The following is a 24,679-nucleotide window of genomic DNA, read 5'->3' as shown; positions in this document are numbered from 1 at the left end:
GGTTGTATCTTCTGGTCTTAGATTCCCCCTACCTTAGAAAACATCCTCTCCACATCCACTCTATCAAGGCCTTTCAACATTCGATAGGTTTCAATGATGTCACCCCTCATTCCTCTAAATCCCAGTCAGTTCAGGCCCAGAGTCATCAAACGTTCCTTGTATGATAAGCCTTTCAATCCCAGAGTCATTCTTGTGAACTTCCTCTGAACCCTCTCCAGTGTCAGAACACCCTTTCTTCGATAAGGAGCCCAAAACAGCTCCAAACACTCCAAGTGAGGCCTCACCAGTGCCCTGTAAAGCCCCAACATTACATCCTTTCTTTTATATTTGTCACGTACCCCGTGACCGGGTCACCAAACCAGCAGAAATGGAATGATACATTGGAGTCTGGTGGTACGGGAGAGGGAGAGGGAGAGGGAGGGGGAGAGGGAGGGGGAGAGGGAGAGGGAGAGGGAGGGGGAGAGGGAGGGGGAGAGGGAGGGGGAGAGGGAGGGGGAGAGGGAGAGGGAGAGGGAGAGGGAGAGGGAGAGGGAGAGGGAGAGGGAGAGGGAGAGGGGAGAGGGAGAGGGGAGAGGGAGAGGGGAGAGGGAGAGGGAGATATGCAGCAGGCAAACCTTCCATTATCTTCTTGTTCCGTTGTACTGTTGTGGTCATCAATTATGACCCTTCCGTTCCCGGCCAGACCATTCTTCAGTGGTGGACTTGTCACCCAGGTGAGGATGGACACACACACAAGCCACCACCGGCCTGCCTTCACACACTGTGAGCTTCGGACCGATTCCCCCGAATCGATCCTCCAAGCCCCCTCCTTCCTGTGGGTGCACAACACTCGTTCAGTGTCCAGTGGTGTGTCTGAGGGGTGTCTCAGCAGACTCGTCTTTTATCTCCCCTGCCGGGGTACCAGCCATCCATCAACTGACCACGTCCATGTTCATCAAACTGGCCACTCCCTGCTGCCTCAGCAAGCACCTGGTACCCACTATGCTGTGTCAGCAGGGATTCACACAAGCAGCCAAAGTGGCAAAATCCTTGGAAGTAAAGTCAACAATCAGCGAAGAAGCCATAATTGTAAATCCTTGTGTCTCTCTCATTATCAGCATGTGCAGCATGGTACCTCTCTTCCTCTTTATCTCTCTCTCTCTCGTTAGCAGCATAATTCACAGGGGGGTCAACTCTGGCCCGCATCTCCCCATGGTTTTCTCATCACACATAATACCCCCACCCTTAAAAGAATTTTTACGGGGGGGGGGGGGGGAATTCAATAGTAAGGCACATTACAGAGTCTAATATAATACAGACGCAGTCATTAGCCAACAGAGTAACACAGATATAATTTCAAATCTAACACCTAGATAAACAATCAGCAATTACATTGTCAGTTCCCTTTACAAGTTGTATCTGTATATCAAATTCTTGTAACATCAGACTCCAACTTAATAACCGTCTATTTTTATTCTTCATGTTAGTCAAAAATACCAATGGGTTGTGATCAGTATAAACTATCAATGGCTTCTGTGCCAGACAAATGTAAACCTCAAAATGCTGTAACGCCAGAATAAGTTACAGTAATTCTTTTTCTACAGTGGAGTAATTTCTCTGGTGCACATTGAACTTTCTAGAGAAATAAGCCACTGTGTGTTCAATTTTGTCCTCAGCTCTCTGCAGTAAGACCGCCCCTGCAGCCTCGTCATTTGCCAGGGAAAAGGGTTTCAAAAAGTCAGGTGATTTTAGCACAGGGTGGTAACATAGTATAGTTTTCAGCCTCTCAAAGGCTTCTTGGCAAGGATTGCTCCACACAAACTTTTCATTCTTTTGCAAGAGCTTTGTAAGAGGGAGAGCAATATCCGCAAAGTTCTTACAAAACTTCCGATAGTACCCCACCATTCCCAGAAACCTGCTCAATGCCTTCTTATCTGTCAGGACGGGAACTTCCGAAATAGCCTGCACAGGAGCCAACTGCCCGTCCTACCACATACCCCAGGTATGTGACTGTGGCATGGCCAAACTCACTTTTGGCGAGGTTCACTGTGAGATTGGCTACAGACAGCCATTTAAATAGTTCCTCCTCAGCCACAATGTGCTCGTCCCACATATCACTCCAAACCACTAAATCGTCAATGTAAGCCCATGTTCTTTAACCCTTTAATCACTGAATCAATCATTCTCTGAAATGTCCCTGGAGCATTTTTCATTCCAAAAGGCAAGACATTATACTCATATAACCCTGATGGAGTGACAAATGCTGAAATTTCTCGAGCCCTGGCAGTTAAAGGAATACACCAGTATCCTTTTAGCAAGTCAATCTTGGTGATGTATCTAGCCTTACCCACTTTATCAATGCAATCATCCACCCTTGAGATGGGGTAAGCATCAGTCTTTGTGATGGCATTCACCTTCCTGTAATCTGTACAAACCTTACACTACCATCAGGCTTCGGGACAACCACGCATGGAGATGCCCATGCTGAGGAAGATTCCTGGATAATACCAGCAGCTAGCGTATGTTCAATTTCTTTTTCCACTAGCTTGCTCTTTTCCAAATTCATCCAGTAGGGTGGCTGCTTAATAGGCTGGGCTGAAGTAACAATAACATCATGTACTGTTCCCGTGCATCTCCTCGGAACGTCTGGGCATAAATCTGCACACCGGTTAATTAGCTTTGTCAGCTGCTCCCTCTGTCCAGACTTCAAATGACTGACCTTATCAGCAAAGTTGGCCAAAACAACAGTTATCTAGTCTGGTGGGCACTATGTTTATCTTTTCAAGATGTTCGGGCCCCTCATTATCAATCCTTACGGCCTCGTTTGTTTTCGTGACAGCACCGACTGGTGCAGCTTTTGAATCATGATAACCTTTCAGCATATTAACGTGTACCAACTGGCTCGGCTTCCTCCTAACAGGGTTTTCGATAACATAGTTTAGAGAGTCTATTTTCTTAATTACCTTGTACGGACCTTGGAAGCTCGCCTGTAGGGGGTTGGTCACTAATGGGAACAGAACCAAGACCTTATCGCCCACTTGAAATACCTGTTCTCGTGCTCGTCTATCATACCACTGCTTCATTTTTGCTTGGGAGTTGCGTAGATTTTCCTTGGTAAGGTCACATATCCTACTGAGCCTCTCTCGGAATTTCAAAACATAGTCAATCACATTGACATGCACTGTCGGGTTCAACCATTGCTCTTTAAGTAAGGTCAGAGGTCCTCTGGGCCTATGACCGAAAACCAGCTCAAATGAGTTGAACCCCAGTGATTCCTGACTCACTGCAAATAGCAGAAGTGGCAATGCATCATCCCAGTCTCGAGTATTCTCATGACAGTAAGTTTTAATCATGGTCTTTAAGGTCGCGTGGAATCTCTCCAATGCTCCTTGAGACTCCAGGTGATATGCGGAGGTTAAATTTGTTTAGCTCCCATCTCAGACATCATCTACTGGAACGTGCGGGACATGAAGGTACTCCCTTGATCGGACTGAATCTCCCTAGGCAGCCCTACCGTGGTGAAAAATTTTATGAGTGCCTTTACCACCGCGGGAGCTTTGATGTTCCCCAGGGGCACAGCCTCCGGAAATCTAGTGACAGCACACATAATGGTCATCACGTACTGCCGCCCACTCGCAGTTCTAGGCAGGGGACCCACAAAATCCAGAATGACCCGGGAAAAAGGTTCCCCAAAAGTGGGTATCGGTCGAAGGGGTGCCTTACAGATAACCTGATTTGGCTTTCCTACCACCTGACATGTGTGACACTTTCTACAATAGTCGATAATATCCTACCTCATGTTTGGCCAGTAAAAGTCTCTTATAACTCTATCTACTGTTTTCCTCACTCCAAAATGTCCATCTAGGGGTATCTTATGGGCCAGGTTCAAAATTTCGTCCCGATAAACCTTTGGAACCACCACCTGGTGTACCACCGCCCAGTCCTCATCTGCCAGCATGGTGGTTGGCCTCCACTTTCTCATTAATACTCCTCCTTCATATAGTAGTCCACTGGCTCCTTCTTAATTCCCGCTTCAGAGAGAGCTGTCTCTTTCAACGCCACAAGCTCCTCATCACGTCTCTGCTCCTTTATAAGTTCCTTCCTCACTAATGGTAAATCCACCTCCTCTCCCTTACTTTCCTTAGCTCCACTATCCTCATCCTTTAACCCCTCCTGATACAGGGTTGGTAAAAATGTCTCAGCTAAATCAACACCGGACTCAGTTAAATTTGTGCCTGTTTCAGCTGCCTTTGTCGACATGCTGCGGGTCACTGCACAGGCGGGATAAACCTTGGAATCTATGGGCGGGTCCTCAGCACTTACAGGTTTGCTCGTCAGCTTCACAACTGAGTACACATCCCCACCTGCAAGATCATTACCGAGTAAGATATCCACATCACGTATCGGGAGTGCAGACCACACCCCGATTGTGACTGGTCTGGATACCAACTCACACTTCAAAAATATTTTATGCAACGGTACTGCCTCGGTCCCTTTTCCAACCCCTTCTATCACTACGTCACCGGTCTCGGTCTCAGCACTAAAGTCCAACACACTGCTTAGGATTGGGGACTGAAAAGCCCCAGTGTCTCTCCAGATTTTCACTGGCACTGGGGTTGACCCTTCCTTCACAGATACCAACTCATTCAGAAGAAATTTCTCCCATCCCTCCTGAACTCGGCTTGGCTCCTCTTCCTTCTCCTTTAGCAACATTTCAGTTGGCTTAATGCAGGCAGTTGGGGTTGGCGCCTTTCCTTACCTTGTCTCTTCCTTTGGAGCTAGGCACTTAGATGCTATGTGACCAGCTTTCCCACAATTATAACACGTAAAGCTGGGAAACTTCCTGCCAGCCTGCTTTTCCTCCTCCTTACCCTTTCCACTAGTCCCCGGCTTATTCTCTGACTTCGCCAGTGGGCTTTCTCTACCATCCCTACTACCCCTCTGGTAGCTCTTATTTGGGGGAAATTTTATCTTATGGGTTAAGGCATACTCGTCTGCTAACTTGGCAGTTGCAGACAGAGTCTCTGCCTCCTTCTCGTTCAAATATGTCCTCATACCCTCAGGGACGCAACTTTTAAACTGCTCAATCAGCATCAGCTGTTTTAATTTGTCCAAATCCTCACTGGCCCCTTTTGAGGTGCACCAACGCTCAAAATACATGCGCATTTCATGGGCAATCTCTAAATACGTGTGGTCCCACGGCTTTCTCAAATTCTGGAACTTCTGTCGGTATGCCTCTGGAACCAACTCGTAACTCCTCAGTACAGCCCTTTTTACTTCCTCGTAATCTTTAGCCTCCTCCATAGATAATGCTGAATAGGCTTGCTGATCCTTCCCCTTAAGAACACTCTGTAACAGAACAGCCCACTTCTCCTTAGGCCAGTCCTGATTCATAGCAACTTTCTCAAAATGGAGGAAGTACCTATCGACATCCATCTCCTCGAATGGGGGTACCAACTTAACCTCCTGACCAACCTTGAACCCCCTGTCTGGGTCCACCACGTGTCCCCCTGCCTGCAATGCTCGTAACCTATCCATCTCAAACTGCCTTTCCTTCTCCCTTTCCTCAGCCTCCAGCTTCCATACTCGGAACTCATGCTCCCGTTTCCTTTCCTCCTCCCTCATCCTTAATCTTTCCATCTGAAGCTGAAGCTCAACCCCACTAGGTTGACTCTCAGGAACCATCTCCCGCTCCTCTTCGGAAAACACCCCCTCAGATACATAGTGATCAACTATGGATCTCTGTATCTCCAACTTCCTCATTGCCGGTTTCACTCTCACAGGTTTCAACCGTTCCGCAAGATTCAACAATTCCAACTTTCTGGCATCCCCTAATGCCTCCAAAGTTGGTTCCCTTAAAAATTTGTCAATCTCCATTTCTGCTGTTTACCTGTATTTCCCACACGCCGAATCAGCTAAGGGAATTTACCCCAATCAATCCAACAACCTCCCAGTTTGACATTCAAAATCCCGGATGAGTCCCCAATTTGTCACGTACCCCGTGACTGGGTTACCAAACCAGCAGAAATGGAATGATATGTTAGAGTCTGGTGGTACTGTAACTAAAGGTGTTTATTAGTAAACTAAGTAATACAGTATCAAAAAAGCAAATATACATATAAAACAGGTTAACAATGATAAACACAGAAGTGTAGGAATAAGAATCACAACCAAGCTCTATCATAGTCTAGGGGTAAATGAATAGTCTTAAGATAATGCAGAGTTCAGTTCAGATTGAGGCAGTTGCTGCTGTGACGAGAGAGAGAGAGGGAGAGGGAGAGGGAGAGGGAGAGGGAGAGGGAGAGGGAGAGGGAGAGGGAGAGGGAGAGGGAGAGGGAGAGGGAGAGGGAGAGGGAGAGGGAGAGGGAGAGGGAGAGGGAGAGAGAGAGAGAGAGAGAGAGATATGAGTAGCTGCAGCAGGCAAACCTTCCGTTGTCTTCTTGTTCCGTTGTACTGTTGTGGTCATCGAATATGACCCTTCCGTTCCCGGCTAGACCATTCTTCAGTGGTGGACTTGTCACCCAGGTGAGGATGGACACACACACAAGCCACTACCGGCCTGCCTTCACACAGTGTGAGCTTCGGACCGATTCCCCCGAATCAGTCCTCCAAGCCCCCTCCTTCCTGTGGGTGCACAACACTCGTTCAGTGTCCAGTGGCATGTCTGCCGGTGTCTCAGCAGACTCATCTTTTATCTCCCCTGCCGGGGTACCAGCCATCCATCAACTAATCATGTCCATGTTCATCAAACTGGCCACTCCCTGCTGTCTCAGCAAGCACCTGGCATCACTCTGCTGTGTCAGCAGGCACCTGGCATCACTCTGCTGTGTCAGCAGGCACCTGGCATCACTCTGCTGTCTCAGCAAGCACCTGGCTACTCCCTGCTGTCTCAGCAAGCACCTGGCATCACTCTGCTGTCTCAGCAAGCACCTGGCATCACTCTGCTGTCTCAGCAAGCACCTGGCATCACTCTGCTGTCTCAGCAGGCACCTGGCATCACTCTGCTGTGTCAGCAGGCACCTGGCATCACTCTGCTGTGTCAGCAGGCACCTGGCATCACTCTGCTGTGTCAGCAAGCACCTGGCATCACTCTGCTGTCTCAGCAAGCTCCTGGCATCACTCTGCTGTGTCAGCAAGCACCTGGCATCACTCTGCTGTCTCAGCAAGCACCTGGCATCACTCTGCTGTCTCAGCAGGCACCTGGCATCACTCTGCTGTGTCAGCAAGCACCTGGCTACTCCCTGCTGTCTCAGCAAGCACCTGGCATCACTCTGCTGTCTCAGCAAGCACTTGGCATCACTCTGCTGTCTCAGCAAGCACCTGGCATCACTCTGCTGTCTCAGCAAGCACCTGGCATCACTCTGCTGTCTCAGCAAGCTCCTGGCATCACTCTGCTGTGTCAGCAAGCACCTGGCATCACTCTGCTGTCTCAGCAAGCACCTGGCATCACTCTGCTGTCTCAGCAGGCACCTGGCATCACTCTGCTGTCTCAGCAGGCACCTGGCATCACTCTGCTGTGTCAGCAAGCACCTGGCTACTCCCTGCTGTCTCAGCAAGCACCTGGCATCACTCTGCTGTCTCAGCAAGCACCTGGCATCACTCTGCTGTCTCAGCAAGCACCTGGCATCACTCTGCTGTCTCAGCAAGCACCTGGCATCACTCTGCTGTCTCAGCAAGCACCTGGCATCACTCTGCTGTCTCAGCAGGCACCTGGCATCACTCTGCTGTGTCAGCAAGCACCTGGCTACTCCCTGCTGTCTCAGCAAGCACCTGGCATCACTCTGCTGTCTCAGCAAGCACCTGGCATCACTCTGCTGTGTCAGCAAGCTCCTGGCATCACTCTGCTGTCTCAGCAAGCACCTGGCATCACTCTGCTCTGTCAGCAAGCTCCTGGCATCACTCTGCTGTGTCAGCAAGCTCCTGGCATCACTCTGCTCTGTCAGCAAGGATTCACACAAGCAGGCAGAGTCCTTGGAAGTAAAGTCAACAATCAGCGAAGAAGCCATAATTGTAAATCCTTGTGTCTCTCTCATTATCAGCATGTGTAGCATGGCACCTCTCTCCCTCTTTATCTCTCTCTCTCTTGTTAGCAGCATAGTTCATGGGGGGGGGGGTCAACTCTGGATTTTCTCATCATACATAACATATTCTACTCCTTTCAAATGAATGCTAACATTGCATTTTCCTTCCTCACCACAGTTTCAACCTGCAAATTAACCTATCTAAACAAAATGCATTTATGAGTTTATTCCATAGACAAGAGAAAACCTCAGATGTTGGAAATCTGAGCAACACACACAAAATGCTGGGGGAGCTCAGCAGGCCAGGCAGCATCTATAGGAAGAAGTACTATTGATATTTCGAGCCAAAACCTTTCATCTTTATTTGTCAAATGCACATTGAAACACACAGTGAAATGGGCCCTTTGCTTCCAATCAGATCAGTGAGGATTGTCCTGGGGGCACCCACAATATTGCCATTTTCCAGCACCAACATAGTAAGTCCACAACTTACTAACCTTATCTTCTACGTCTTTGGAACGTGGGAGGAGACCAGAGTATCTAGAGAGCTTGAGCGCTCATGGAGAGAACGTACAAACTCCTATGGACAGTGGTGGGAATTGAACCCCAATCATCGTGATTTTGGATACATGTGCACCTTCCAGGTGCTGAAATTAAGATTCAGTAGACTCTCCCTTCTAACTTTAACCTTCTATAAAAATGTTCACATTGGCGGAAATGCTATACTCATGTTACATTTACTGTGTCAGAGAAGGGGGCTGTTCATCCCATTAGGTTTATGTCAGCCCTCAGACCCAGAAGAAGGGTCAGTTTTGCCTCCAAAGAAGATGCCTGGTCCACGGAGTTCCTCCAGTGTTTAGATCTAGATCCCAATCTCTTGGGTCCCCTGTCATATTCCTCTGGATCCTTTTTTCCTCAAGGACACACCAAATTATCTTACAACTCACAATAGAACTAGAATGCAGAACAGTACAGGCCTTTCAGTCCATTATTTTCTGCTGACCTTCTAACCTACTCCAAGCTCAATCTACCCCTTCCCTCCCACACAGCCCTCCATTTTCCTATCGCTCATGTATCTGTCTTAAATGTCCGTCATTCATCTGCCTCTACCACTACCCCTGGCAGTGTGTTTGATGTACTTACCACTCCCTGTGTTAAAGAACTACCTTTAACATCCTTCCTACACTTTCCTCCAATCACCTTAAAGTTATATCTTCTTGTGTTAGCTATTGCCGTGCCGGGAAAAAGTCCTGACTGTCCACTCTATCTATGCCTCTTAACATCTTATACACCCCTATCAGGTCATCTCTCATCTTCTTTCACCCCAAAATGAGAAGCCTTGAATAACAACCAATTAACCAACCAATGAGTATATCTTTGGGATGGAGGAGGAACCCCACCCAGTCAATGGAGACTGTGCAAGCTTTACGTAGTCAGCAATGGTGGTCAGAATCAAACACATCACTGGAGCCTGAGTAGGTTAAATGGTCCTCCAAGGACCACAACCTTGTCGTTGGGTTTGGAGGCTTGCATCCCTCAATGACCCAGAGAGCTATCTTGGCTGGAGTCAGGGCTTTAAGCTTTGGCTCGTGGTAGGTTCACCCATGCCAACCAGGTGAAAGGGTAGAGATCAGACTAAGAGTGATGCACTGGTCATCCAGGTACCTGTATGGGGGTTCAGCTCAGGGTTTACAACCCTGACTGGTCGAACAAACAGAAACAGCAATGAAGAATCCTTCTACATCTGAGTGTGATGTTATTCCTGAGTCTCCACCCAGGACTTGTATGTTCACAGTAGTGAAAACCGAGAGAAAGCTATTGACATGGTGAAGGAAGCCTCGATCACCTCCAGGGATGGAGGACCTTCATTGCTACCCTAAACGGCAGCAGTGTAGCGGGCAACAAGTAGAAGGTTAAGCGGTCATTGTAAATTGTCCTGAAATTAGGCTTGAGTAAAATCAGTGGGTTGCCGGGTGGTGTGGCTTGTTAGGCCGGAAAGGCCTGTTCCATGTTGAATAAATAAAAGAGTTAATATATTGTGTTAGAATCTTGTAAATCCTGGAACGTACTTCTCAACAATGGGAGTACCTTCACCAGGAGGACACCAGAGTCTCAAACAGGCAGCTTGCCTCTGCAATCTCATGTGGCAAAAACTGCTGGCCTTACCAGCAACAAGCCAGATCCCAAAAATGAATTTAAAAATGAATATACTGTGAACGTAGGTGCCAGAATCAGGTCTATTATCCCTGACGTACTGTATGTATGTTGTGAAATGTGTTGTTTTGTGGTAGCAGTACAGCGCAATACATAAAAATTGCTATTAATTACAATAATATGCAGGAATAGTGCAGAGGGGAGAGGCACTCCCTCCCTCTGCCCCCTGATCAAGGTTACATGAATCCATGGGAGCAGGTGGTGGATGGTCGTATGAGCAGCTGGTGCATATCACAATTCCTGGTTATGTGACCACTGATACCAGGCAGATGATGTCTGAAGAGTATTGATAATGGCTGGGGTTACCCATCTTGTAAAGTCACTGCCTAGAAGAAGGCAATGGCAAACCACTTCTGTAGAAAAATTTGGCAAGAACAATCACGGTCATGGAAAGACCACAATCACCCACATCATACGACATGGCACATAGTGAACGAACAAATGCACAGAGCAAAATAGTGAGGAGGTGCTCATGAGTTCATGGACCATTCTGAAATCTGATAGCAGCGAGGAAGAAACTGTTCCCAAAGATCATTGAGAGTGAGTCTTCAGGCTCCTGTACCAAATCCTTGATGGTAGTAATGAAAAGAGGACATGTCTTTGATGATGAGGATCATCAATGATGGATGTAGCCTTCCTGAGGCGCCACATTTTGAAGATTTTGAGAGAGAGGACTTCCAGCATAAGCATGGAATGTTTCCTTCATTCTGCATTGAGAGGCAAGCAAGATGGAACTGGTTCATGCCGGGAAAATTCTGGACTAAAAACTAGACCATCCAAAGAAAGGACCAATGTTTCCTTGGTAGTGCTAATATCTCTCATTTGTGATTACTTTTCAAGAACATTAGAAGCTACAGGTAATAGTGGACTCTGCCCATTACACCATAGGCACACCTGTCCCCACCAGCAGTCACATCTATAGCAGGTGCCTGCTCAAGGATCTGCACCACCAAGGCCATGCCACCTTCTCACAGCTCCCATCGGGCAGGAGCTACTGAAGTCTGAACTCCCACACCACCAGGTTCAGGAGGAACTACTTCCCTTCAACCACTCGGTTCTTGAACCATTCGGCATATCCCTAATCCTCAGTATAGCTGTTGGGGGGCATTCTGGAATTAGGTTTTGTAGCAAAATACTAACTTCAGCAACCAATCTTTAGACCTGAATGTGGATTGTAGATTAAATTTAAACCATAGCCCTGGACAATAGTTTCCTGGAGCTGTGGAAACCAGTTAATTGAAAACCAGACAATACTGATTAACATTTACTTTGGGTGTCTGGAGTGGGCACAAAGACGGAGGTGCATTTAAACAGTATGTAATTCAAAGGAAGCATTGTAGATTCTTTGTAACTATAGAATTGTCCTTTGATCTTTAGCATATAAAATGTCATGAAATATTGGATCAAACTGGCCTCTTCTTCTGAAACAGTCTCAATATGACGCCTGTAAGCACGTTTTTGTTGAATAAAACGCTTCTATATCCACTAGCTTCAGGCTCTCTGATGATTTTGTTCACGTTACAATAGCAACACTAAAGTGAACATAGTGAGTTTTTTTGTTCTAATTGTGTTCTTCTTTCTTGTAATTGTGTATAATTTATAATTAATTTAGTTTTCTTATGAATCCTGCTTACCTGATGCTCTGTGCTTGTGGTGCTGCCGCAAGTAAGTTTTTCATTGCACCTGTGCATACATGTATTTGTGCAGATGACAGTAATTTGACTGTCCATCCAGCAAATTTGATTTAATTGGGGCAGTGGTGCAGTGGGTAGAGCTGCTGACACATAGCTCCAAAGACCTGGGTTCGATCCTCACCTCAGGCACTGTTTGTGTGCATGCATGTGCATGCCTCAGTGGGAAGTTCCAGATGTTCTCCCTGTGACCACATAGGTTTCCTCTGGGTGCTCTGGTTTCCTCCGAGATCTCAAAGACATACAGGTTAAGGTTAGTAAGTTGGGGACAAGCTATGTTAGCGCCAGACACGTGGGAACACTTATAAATGTGTTAGGTTTTCTAAAATTGACTCCTTCTACCTTAGGCCATGAACTTATCAATCACCCCTCGTAGGTACTTCCTCTGACAGTGTTAAGTCGTTGATGCAGATGGCATGTTTTTTCACTGTAGATTTCAATGTTTTGATGTACATGACAAAGAAGTTAATCTTATCTTGAAATCTTGAAAAGACAATGCAAGTTGGAGGGTTGATCAGCTGCTGTAAATTGTCCCCTGGTGAGACTCTGTGGAGAGGGGAGCTGATAAAAGTGTGGGGAGGTGATAAAAATGTGAGGGAACACTAGTCCTCATCGAGGAATCAGAAGAGGAAAGATTCTGGATGACAACATCTCTGAGGATCTATCCTGAGCCCAACATATTGATCCAGTTACAAAGAAAGCACAACATCAGTAATATTTAATTAGGAATTTGAGATTTGGTATGTCACCAAGGCACTGGCAATTTTCTACAGATGTACCATGGAGAGCATCCGAACTGGCTGCATCACCATCTAGTACTGAGCTGGGGAGGGGTGGGTGTCACTGCACAGGATCAAAGTAAGCTGCAGAAAGTTGTAAACTCAGTTATCTCCATCATGGACACTAGCCTCCCCAGCATTGAGTTCATCTCCAAGGAACAATAGCTCAAAAAGGTGCCATCCATCATTAAAGACCCCCTCCACCCAGGATACGCTCTCTTCTCATTGCTACCATCAGCGAGGAGGTTCAGGAGCCTGAAGGCACACACTCAGCGATTCAGGAATAGTTTCTTCCCCTCTACCATCCAGTTTCTGAATGGACATTGAACCCATGAACATTACCTCACTACTTTTCATTTCTATTTTTGCACTACTTATTTAATTTACCTATTTTTTAATATATATATATATATATATATATATATATATACACACATACATTTTATATTATATTTATTATATATATATATATATATTTACTGTAATTCACAATATTTTTCAATTTCACAATATATGCCAGTGATGTTAAATCTGATTCTGAGAATGTAAAAGGGCAGAATTGGGTGTCTGATGGCCAGCAATGACCAGATGGGCCAAATAGCCTGCTTCCATGCTGTATAATTAAAAGATGAATGCTGGGGAATGCAGTCCTACCCCCCCCCCCCCATACCATTATTGATAACTGGGCTGAACTAATATTCAAATTTCAGCAGAAACAGACACCTAGGCTTGGGTGCAACAGAGGGGGGTCCGCATTTTAGATGGCTGGTTTACACTTTGCCCTTTGTCTCTGCATCTATCTTATGATCTCCTGAAAGCTGACACTTGTTTGTTAATTTTCAGGAGACTATATTTGTTGTGTGTTCCTCATTCAGATTTAAATAGAATAGATATAAAAATAGACCAACATCAACTAACTTTAGTATTAACTGGCCAAGGAGAAAAGGCTCATACAGGGATTTAATAGGGCTTGGCTTTGAGAAGATTGTGGACCGAGTCCAGTGCTCCTGTTGAAAGTACACACAAAATGCTGGAGGAACTCAGCACATCAGGTAGAAGAATAAAGAGTTAATGTTTCAGACTGAGACCCTTCATCGGGACTGCAAAGGAAGGGGGCAGAAGCCAGATTCAGAAGGTTGGGGGGTGGGGGGGGGTGAGAAAGAAGTACAAACTGGCAGGTGAGACCAGATGAGCAGAAAAATGGGTGGGTAAGGGATGGGGAAGTGGTGAGAAGCTGGGAGGGGATAGGTGGAAAAGTTAAAGACAGAAGGTGACGCAATCATGAGAGAGGAGAGTGGACCATGGGAGAAAGGAAAGAAGGAAAGGCACAAGAGGGAGGTGATGGGCAGGTAAGGAGAAGACAAGGGGTAAGAAGGGAACCAGAAAGGAGAATGGTCAAAGGGAGAAGGGGGAGGGGGAGAGAAATTATCAGCAGAAAGTCAAACAAATCAATTTCAACAATTTCTTGTTTGGCTCCTGCCATTTTCTCCTTTCTCCCGAGGTGTATTTGTTCTGGCTTCTGCCCCCTTCCTTTCCAGTCCCAGTGAAGGGTCTCAGCCCAAAATGTCGACTGTTGAATCCCCTCAATAGATGCTGCCTGATCTGCTGAATTCCTCCAGCATTTTGTATGTGTTGATCTGGATTTCCAGCATCTGCAGAATCTCTTGTGTTTATGATCTACAGTTGGAGGTACTTACCTACCACTCGTTACACAGCTGACATTTTGGGCATCAGTGAAGGTCCTCCATCTCTGGTGGTGTTCGGGACTTTCTTCATTGTGTTAGTAGCTTCCTTGGTTTGCCATGTAAGTCATGTAAGTCCCGAGCTGACACTCAGGAATACCGTCACACTCACATTCTTCACTGCTGTTTCCATAACAGTTTTGCTTAACCAGTCAGGGTTGCTAGCCCTGAGCCTGGAGGACCAGTGGACCACTCTTAGTCTGCCCTATACCCTTTGACCTGCTTGGCATGGGTGACTGTGGTGAACTACATATACCTGTCTGGACACGCCTCCCCCCCACTGACTGCTCCTGTGGCTCCTCCCACAGACCCCTGCATAAAGGCGATTGGAGGCACTGCTCCTCCCTCAGTAACCAGGATGTTGTGTGGTGGTCGCTTGCTGCTGACGGTGCTTTCTTCCAGCTAATAAAAGCCTACCTTGACTCACGTCTCCGAGGGTTATTGATGGTGCATCAGTGACCCTACCAAGAGCCAAAGCACAAGCCCAGATCCTGTTGGAAGTTAAAATATGATTTTAACTTGAAGCGCTGTCTGTTTCTCAGAGAATGCAAAAGATTTTGATATAATTTTAAAGAAGATGTTGAAGAAAGTGTGCATGGTGGTTGGCCTGGCCACCTCGGTCCAGTGTTTATGCTATATATATGCTACCTATCTGTGACTAAGAGCAGGTGAATTATCTCAGGTAGGAACCAATTATATATTCTCAAGCAACATCACTGAAAGGAAACATATTATCTGGTCATTGTCGTACTGTTGCATGTAGGAGCTTGGCGTAATTGAATTTCTTCATTACAACAATGAGGACACTTCAGAAAGAACCATATTACCGTAGATTCCGGACTACAGAGCGCACCTGATTAAAAGCCGCTGGCTCTAATTTTAGAAATAAAATCATTTTTTTAATTGTAAAGGCCGCATCGGATTTTAGGCCGCACCGGATTTTAGGCCGCACCGGATTTTCGGCCGCAGGTGTCCCACGTTGTAATATGAGATATTTACACAGAAAGATATTACACGTGAGGATTTTTTTAACTTTTAATTAAATCCATATGGTAACAAAAACAAATACATATTGCAAATGCTTTTTTTCGAACCGTGCCCGTACGCGGCTACTTTTAAATATACATTGCGTATACTTCTTTACTGAACAACATTCCAATATCTCCTAACGACTGGTAAAAAAAAATATATATTGCAGCCTACCAGGAAAAGTTATTGATCACCTTTAACTTAAAAGCAGAGTTCGCTCAGATCCAAAGCCGCTCGCGTAATGCGCTCCCCCCTCCTTTCCGTTTCATCGCAAACAGCATTTAAAAGCAGCGTTCGCTCGGATCCAAAGCCGCTCGCGTAATGCGCTCCCCCCCTCCTTTCCGTTTCATCGCAAACCGGCATTTTCCCACAAGACACCGCGAAACCGGGTGTGACGTCATAGCATCCCGCGATGTAGTACAGAAAACAAATATAGTTTAAACTAAGTAGGCAGCACAATGCTTCGAGTGTTTTCCATGTTGATGAGGGTGAGTACAAATGACTGATTTACAATAATTTAATTGTGAAAGTGCGCTTGATTTATCGTACAATTTCATTGGACCTCTGTGAACTACTCATCAATTTTATTGGTCTACTGTTACGAGGCAAAATGTTTACGAGGCGGCATGAAAAAAATCATGCATTAGCCGCTTCGGATTATTGGCCGCAAAGTTCAAAGCTGTTCAAAATGTGGGAAAAAAGTAGCGGCTTAAAATCCGGAATCTACGGTACCTTAAAAGTGACTTGAATCATCCAAAGTTGAAGCAAGATGCTGCCTTCATCATAAGCCTTAATATTCTTTAGAGTTAAGATTTCAATCGTGTAATTGAATAGAGAAACAGGTTCAAAAGGTTGACTAGCTTCCTTGTGAGCCTCTCCAGGTCCCCATTCATGGCCCTTTTGATGACCCATAAAGTTCAAATGTAACCAGGTGGAAGCCCGCTCAGCAAGTCTGGAAGTCAAGGCCCAATGATCAAATCCCTGGGTTGGTCTGTCAGAAAGTTAGAGGCCCAATGTCTGAGAGTCCAGGTCAGGGGCTGGAACTTGGATGCCCAGAGACTGCCTGTCCTGCTGTTGCAGGCTTGTCTGTGTGTGTGAATAGGCGTGTGGGTGGGAGGAAGGGAGGGGGCTTGTCTTGTTTTTCCTTATGTTGTTCTGCTAAACATTGTGGGCATGCTATGCTAGAACATAGAAAACCTACAACTCATTCCAGGCCCTTCAGCCCACAATGCTGTGCTGACCATGTAACCTACTCTAGAAGCTGCCTAGAATTTCCCTACTGCATAGCTCTCTATTTTCCTAAGCTCCATGTACCTATCTAAGCGTCTCTTAAAAGACCCTATTGTATCCACCTCTACTATCGTTGCTGGCAGTGCATTCCATGCACCCACCACTCTCTGACATCCCCTCAGTACCTATTTCCAAGTACCTTAAAACTATGCCCTCTTGTGTTAGCCATTTTAGTCCTGGTTAACAATATGATCAATGCCTCTCATCATCTTATACTCTTCTATCAGGTCACCTTTCATCTTCTGTTGCTCCAAGGAGAAAAGGCCAAGTTCACCCAACCTATTCTCATAAAGCATGCTCTCCAATTCAGGCAACATCCTTGTAAATCTCGCTCTATAGCATCCACATCCTTAATGCAATGAGTTGACCAGAAGTGAACACAGTTCTCCAGGTGGGGTCTGACCAAGGTCTTACATAGCTGTAACATTACCTCAAGGCTCTTGAACTCAATCCCACAGATGAAGTCCAACACACCATACACCTTCTTAACAACACTATCAACCTGCACAGTGCATGGACATGGATCCCAAGATCTTGCTGCTCCTCCACACTACCAAGAATCTTACCATTAATACTATATTCTGCCATCATATTTGACCTACCAAAATGAAACACCTCACACTTATCTGGGTTGAACTCCATCTGCCACTTCTCAGCCCAGTTTTGCATCCTATCAATGTCCCGCTGTAATCTCTGACAGCCCTCCACACTATCCACAACACCCCCAACCTTTGTGTCATCAGCAAATTTGCTAACCCATCCCTCCACTTCCTCTTCCACGTCATTTATAAAAATCACGAAGAGTAAGGGTCCCAGAACAGGTCTCTGAGGCACTCCACTGGTCACCGACCTCCATGCAGAATATGACCCATCTACAACTACTCTTTGCCTTCTGTGGGCAAGCCAGTTCTGGATCCAAAAGCAATGTCCCCTTGGATCCCATGCCTCCTTACTTTCTCAATAAGCCTTGCACGGGGTACCTTATCAAATGCCTTGCTGAAATCCATATACACTACATCTACTGCTCTTCCTTCATCAATGTGTTTAGTCACATCCTCAAAAAATTCAATCAGGCTCATAAGGAACAACCTGCCTTTGACAAAGCCATGCTGACTATACCTAATCATATTATGCCTCTCCAAATGTTCATAAGTCCTGCTTCTCAGGATCTTCTCCATCAACTTACCAACCACTTGAGCAAGACTCACTGGTCTATAATTGCCTGGGCTATCTCTACTTCCTTTCTTGAATAAGGGAACAACATCCTTAACACTCCAATCCTCCAGAATCTCTCCCATCCTCACTGATGATGCAAAGATCATCGCCAGAGGCTCAGCAATCCCCTCCCTCACTTCCCACAGTAGCCTGGGTACATCTTGTCCAGTCTCGGTGACTTATCCAACTTGATGCTTTTCAAAATCTCCTGCATATCCTCTTTCTTAATAACTACTTGCTCGAGCTTTACAGTCGACCATAAGTCATCCCTACAATCGCCAAAATCCTTTTCCACAGTGAATACTGAAGTAAAGTATTCATTAAGTACCTCTGCTATCTCCTCCGGTTCTATACACACTTTTCCACTGTCACACTTGATTGGTCCTATTCTCTCACGCCTTATCCTCTTGCTCTTCACATACTTGTAGAATGCCTTGGGGTTTTCCTTAATCCTGTCCGCCAAGGGCCTCTCATGGCCCCTTCTGGCTCTCCTAATTTCTTTCACAAGCTCCTTCCTGCTAGCCTTATAATCTTCTAGATCTCTATCATTACCTCTATCATTATCTGTATCATTTTCTGAACCTTTCATAAGCTCTTCTTTTCTTCTTGACTAGATTTACAACAGCCTTTGTACACCACGGTTCCTGTACCCTACCATCCTTTCCCAGTCCCATTGGAATGTACCTACACAGAACCCCACACAAATATCTCCTGAACATTTGCCACATTTCTTCCATACGTTTCTCTGAGAACATCTGTTTCCAATTTATGCTTCAATAAATTCAATCTATGCTTCCATAGAGTGGATGTGGAGATGGTTTCCTTTAGTGGAGGAGTCTGGGAGCAGAGGGCACAGCCTCAGAGTAGAAGGACGTCTATTTAGAACAGACGAGAAGGAATTTCTTTAGCCAGAGAATGGTGAACCTATGGAATTCATTGCCACAGACAGCTGTGCGGGCCAAGTCATTGGGTATATTTAAAGTGATGGTTGATAGGTTCTTGATTAGTCAGAGCATCAAAGGCTACAGGGAGAATGTACAGGAATGGGGTTGAGAGCCATGATGGAATGGTGAAGCAAACCTCGATGGGCCGAATGGACTAATTCTGCTCCTACCTCTAATGCTTGTTACTACCATTGGAGAGGGAGCAGAGGAGACCCACGCCCAATTCAGAAACAGCTTCTTCTCTGCCATCAGATTTCCCTGAACCCTGAGACCAATCTCCAAGTTGTATACTTTGATGATAAATGAACCTTGAACCTCGAACCCACCAACACTACCTCGCTGTTATTTTATTGCGCTATTTATTTGTTGTAATTTACAGTAATTTTAAGTATTACACTGTACTGCTACCGCAAAACAACATACCTACAGTGACAACAAAACAGATTCTGATTAGCCGGGTATGTTCTTACTGTGGGAATACTGCTGATTCAGGGATCCGGAGAAAGCCAGTTTAAATCCCCCCTCGGAAACACGTCAAGAATTTCATACATTTGTTTGGACGTTTCAATCACTCAGTCAACATCGCTGGAGGTAAAAAAGCACACATGATCTGACCATTATCAAATTTCTGGATGTGGGATCACGCTGACCGGCGCCCCCCCCCCCCCCCCCCCCCCTCTCGGAGATGAAGTTCGGTGGCGCCAGCACTTTCGTGAAGGGGACGGCACTTCACAAAAAATCTTTCACCGGCTTTGAATGCCGCCGAATTGTTTACTTTTCTTTCTGCGAGCGAAGCGTCCGATGACAGCTTCGGTTTATCTCCCCCCACGCCACTCGTGGCAGGCTATCCGCGCTCTCCCGATATCGCCTCAGTCGAGGGACAGTTTGACCCCGCCAGAGCTCAGCGCGCAACTGCTGCTTCGAGTGTCCAGGGGGACAATAACTCCGGGAGAAACCCCTTAGCGCAGCCCAGCGGTGTCGTGCTTCTTGAAGCTAAGCCTTACCTTCCAACGCCAGACAGAAGATCAGGAGAAGTGTCAGGACCATGGTGGTCAGACGCTGTCTTAAGTGAGTGTAGAGCTCTGCTGGAAAGGGGGTTGAGGGGTTTGGTTTCTAGTCACCGGCCAGCGCCAGGTTTAGGCACCCAGCTGCCGGACACCAGCTGAAGGATTAACCCTTTGTGCCCTGGTAACTCTATCAAGCTAGAGAAGCAGCTGGCAAGGTTCCTGGGGAAAGCAGCTAAATTGGAAGAGCTAAATTTACCCTTTCCGTCTCTAATTCCTGAGGCCTTCCATTCTACAGTGGGCTTGGGACACTGGTGAGACCACACTTGGAGTATGGTGTTCAGTATGGTGACCAGAACTGATCACCTCATTGTAGGAAGGATGTGGAAGCTTTAGAGAGGGTGCAGAGGAGATTCACCAGGATGCTGCCTGGATTGGAGACCATGTCTTATAGGTTGTACAAGCTAAGGGTTTTCTCTTCGGAGTGAAGGAAGTGTACAAGATAAGAGGCATTGATCGAGTTGACAGCCAGAGACTTTCTCCAGGGGCAGAAACAGCTAATACAAGAGGGCATAACTTTAAGGAGTTGGGAGGAGAGTATAGGGAGGACATCAGAGGCAGGTTGTTTTTACACTAAGTTTGGTGGCTACTTGGAAAGCTCTGCCGGGGTGATGGTAGAGACAGATACATCTTAGAGACTCTTAGGTAGGTGAAAGAAAAATGGAGGGCTGTGTAGGAGACAAACATCGACTGTCTACTCTTTTCCATAGATGCTGCCTGAGCTGCCGATTTCCTCCAGCATTTTGAGCGTGCTGCTTCGGGTTAGATTGATCTTGAGGTTGGTTAAAGGGCTGGCACAACATTATGGGTCGAAAGGCCTGTACTGCGCTGTATCTCTGAGGAGGCAATGCTGTCTATAAATTGTTACCCTGTATTTTATACAGAGCAAAAAGCAATGAGGTTTTTTTTTTTTATTTACAGATACAGCATAACAGGCCCTTTCAACCCAATGACCCTGAGACACCCAATTACACCCACGTGACCAATTAGTCTACTAACCCATACATCTTTGGCATTTGCGAAGAAACCGGAACACCCAGAGGAAACACAAGTGTTCAGGGGGATAATATATGAACTTACAGAGAGTGGCAGGAATCAAACCCAAGTCACTGACACTGCAGTAGCATTAAGCTAACTGCTACACCACATTGCTGCCCAGAGAAACCATGCACATTAATTCAATCTTACTCCAGAACCTTCCAATAAAGGTTGGAATTACTGACTAGATTTTTAATTCCAACTATATTTACTCACTTAAATTTTAATTCCCCCAATTTCTGTGGTGGGATTCGAACTCTTGTCTCTGCTTCAATGGCCAAGCACACTGGCCACCAGCTCAGTAACTTCACCACTATTTCACTCCACCCATTATTTTATCCTCATTTTAAAAAAAACACTTAAAAAGTCTCTCTGAACATCAGATACAGCAGCCGGTTCTTTCTATAGACAGCACTTACTAGAAATGATGTCAGAGCCTTAGAGAGATACAAGTGTACTTACTCCCTACCCTTGGGAAATTGTGACTTCATATAATGGAGTGTAGCTCAAGATGAAGAGCTTGTTATCAGAGCTAAGGGAAGATCCCAAACAGGCAATTAAAATCATTAGGAATAATTAAGGAAACTCTGAGAAAATCAGCAGATGATGGAAATCCAAAGCAACACACGCAAAATGCTGGAGGAACTCAACAGGTCAGGCAGCATCTATGGAAAAGAGTAAACAGGAAATGCTTTGGGTTGAAACCCCTCATCAGGATTGAGAGGGAAGGGGGAAGATGCCTGAATTAAAGGGTGGTGGGGGAGAGAAAAAAGAGGCTAGAAGGTGATATGTGAGACCAATTGGGTATCAAGGGCTGGAGAAGAAAGAATCTGATGAGAGAGGAAAGTGGACAATAAGAGAAAGGGAAGGAGGAGGGGACCCTGAGTGAAGTAATAGGCAGTTAAGAAGAAGTGAAAAGTCAGAATGAGGAAGAGGGGGTGGGTGAAGTTTGTTCACCAGTAGGAAAAATCGATTTTCATACCATCAGGTTGGGGGCTACACTGATGGAATACAAGGAATTGTTCCTCCACCCTGAAGGCAGCCTCATCTTGGCACAAGAGGAGACCATGGATCAGCATGTTGGAATGGGAATAGGAATTGGAATTAAAACACTCAGCCTCCAGGAAGTCCTGTTTGTGGCAGATGGAGTAGAGGTGCTCAATGAAGCAGTCCCCCAATTTACGACAGGTCTCACTGTCGGGAGCATCGGACACCCAGCAGATTTGCAGGTGAAGTGTTGCCTCACCTGGAAAGACTGTTTGGGGCCCTGAATAAAGGTGAGGGAGGAGGTATATGGGCAGGTGTAGTACTTTCTTAATCATTAAAGAAAATCTATTTCCATTGGGAGGAAATCAAGGAGACAGATATAAGCTAATTACCTTAAAAAAAAACTGGGATCAACTTTTTGTGTCTGTAATCCCAAAGGCTGTAGTTGGTGAGAGGGCAGAGAGCACAGAGAAAAGTTCTGCTTGTAACTTTCATAGAAGAATCCGATGCTGCCTTGATTGTAGAACATGTCTTATGAAGATAGGTTGAGTGAACTAGGGTTTTCTCTTTGGAGTGAAGGAGGACAAGCGATGACTTGATAGAGGTGCAAAAGATGATGAGAGGCATAGATTAAGTGGACACCCAGAGACTATTTTCCAGGGCAGTAATGGCTAATACCAGGGGGCATAATTTTATGGCCACACACAAAATGTTGGAGGTACTCAACAGGTCAGGCAGCATCTATGGAGAGGAATAAAAAGCTGATGTTTTGGGCTGAGACCTTCCTCAGGATATATCTCCATTAATACTACTTAACCTGCTGAATTTCCAGCATTTGGGGTGTGTTACTCTGGATTTCCATAATCTGCAAAACTTCTTGTGTTTATAATTTTGTGGTGATTGGACAAAAGTATAGGGGGAATGTTAAAGGTAGATTTTTTAAACAGAGAGTAGCAGGTGAAATGGATGGTGGTAGTGGCAGATATATTAGGGGTATTTAAGAGAACCATAGATAGGCATATGGATGATGAAAATATGGAGGGGTATGTAGGAGAGAAAGGTTAGGTAGACTTGAGAGCAAGTTAAAAGGTCCGCACAACGTCATGTGCCGAACGGCCGTAGTGTTCTATGTTCTGTGTGAGGAGAGGACATTTCTATGATTGTAGGAGAGGATGAGGTTAATGGGAGAGCTATGTGGAAATGAAGAAGCTGTAATGAGCTCTTTTGGCCTGTGCAAGGCACCAGGGAGTACTGAACGCCATGGCTTTTAGAGCACCAGTTTTGGTTAATTGGTGATTAATGAGAGTCATTAATTTTTTTAGAGTTTCTTGTGATTTTCTTGAGTGATTCTCTTTTTGTAATGCATTCTCCTGGTGCTTTCTGTTTAAGCTTGTTAGGTTTATACTGATAGGCTCAGGGATTTGTATATTTAAGTGGGTGCCCAATTAGCAGTAATCTCAGGGTCCTACTTTTGAGAATGTTACTTCTTGCGGTGTTGTTCTGCTGAACCAATGGTTTTTGGAATTAATATGAATAAACTCTCATCACTGTCTCTACATCGGCGTCAGTAGTGTAAATTTTGGAAGAACTTGCCCTTTCCTGATGTTGTTTCTTGCTAGTAATGGTACATCCTTGTTTATGCCAAGTCAATGTTCAGAAGGACACCATTGGGAATAATTGTCATAAGCTTACATGCCAACAACTGCAGTGGGTTGGACTAACCTTTGACAATACATAATTCCCATCTGTTGGATCTGATGAGTGACGCTAATGGTAGCAAACATTCCAGTGTACAAGTGTCCCCTGAAACAGTCGTTTGAATTGGCAACCCTGAAAAGCCCTGCTCTAAAATCTGATCCCTGCCTGAAGTGTACAAATACACAAGTAAAGTCTTATTCTATCAAGAGTAAGTGACCTTGTATTGAACCTCTCGATGAAAGTCGTGGTACTAGACTGAGAGAACTGAACTTCCATGTGACAAATGAAGCAGATCTGCAGAGAGCCAGCTAGCTCAGCAATGCTGTCTCAATCTGTAAAATAGAGAGTATTTGCTGTCTCCGAATTGCCTCTGGAACAATAGTGAAGAGTTAAACACTGTGAGCAAGTTCCTTCCAGGATCTTTCTCTAGCTTTCGCATTTCACGTTTCCAAGGACTCAAGTTTCTGGGTTTCAAGGCTATTTTGGGGTCCAAGCATTCCAGTCCTCAAGGTATCTTATGTCCCTCCAGGTTTCCACAGACTTCAAAGTTTCCAAGGTCTTTTCAATGTTCTCCCCGTCTCAATGATTCCCAGGTCTCCTCTTGGAGCTCCTATCAGATTCCCAAGGCCCCACTCGAGGTTCCCTGGTCTCTGTCTCTTGGGGTTCCCAAGACTCTCTCAGGTTCTCCAGGTCTCCCGAGTCATCCCTGGATCTCGAGTTCCCCAAGCCTCTCGACTCATCCCCAGATCTTGAGTTTTCAGGTCTCCCTAGCCATCTGGTGCCGGCCATAGGGAAGGGATACTGTAATGAGTTGTTTGGGCCTATGTGAGGTGCCAGAGAGCATTGAGCTCGAAGGTTTTTAGATCACCTGAGTTGGTTAATTGGTGTTTAACAAGTCTTGTTAATTGTTTAGATTTTTTTTGTGTTTTTCTTGAGTGACTCACTCTTTGTAGTGCAGTCTCCTGGTGCTTTCTGTTTAAGCTTGTTA

The 24,679-nt window shown here is 45.7% G+C and overlaps 1 protein-coding gene across 2 annotated transcripts in view; it reads right to left on the bottom strand.

The window, feature by feature from the left end:
- The window catches only part of chrne (cholinergic receptor, nicotinic, epsilon), a 77,680-nt gene extending 57,637 nt beyond the window's left edge, over nt 1-20,043 (bottom strand). The window contains exon 1 of one of the 2 annotated variants that reach the window (XM_073048981.1): nt 19,909-20,043. In XM_073048981.1, coding sequence (XP_072905082.1) covers nt 19,909-19,951 — 43 coding nt within the window. In that variant the 5' untranslated portion in view covers nt 19,952-20,043. Of the gene's footprint in view, nt 1-614; nt 818-19,908 lie in introns of those variants that run through there. The other variant, XM_073048982.1, reaches the window with a different exon arrangement.
- Nucleotides 20,044-24,679: the final 4,636 nt, after the last annotated feature.

The sequence above is a fragment of the Hemitrygon akajei genome, chromosome 6 (assembly GCF_048418815.1).
Source record: "Hemitrygon akajei chromosome 6, sHemAka1.3, whole genome shotgun sequence".
Lineage (NCBI taxonomy): Eukaryota > Metazoa > Chordata > Chondrichthyes > Myliobatiformes > Dasyatidae > Hemitrygon > Hemitrygon akajei.
This window is presented reverse-complemented; position numbering and strand designations above follow the sequence as displayed.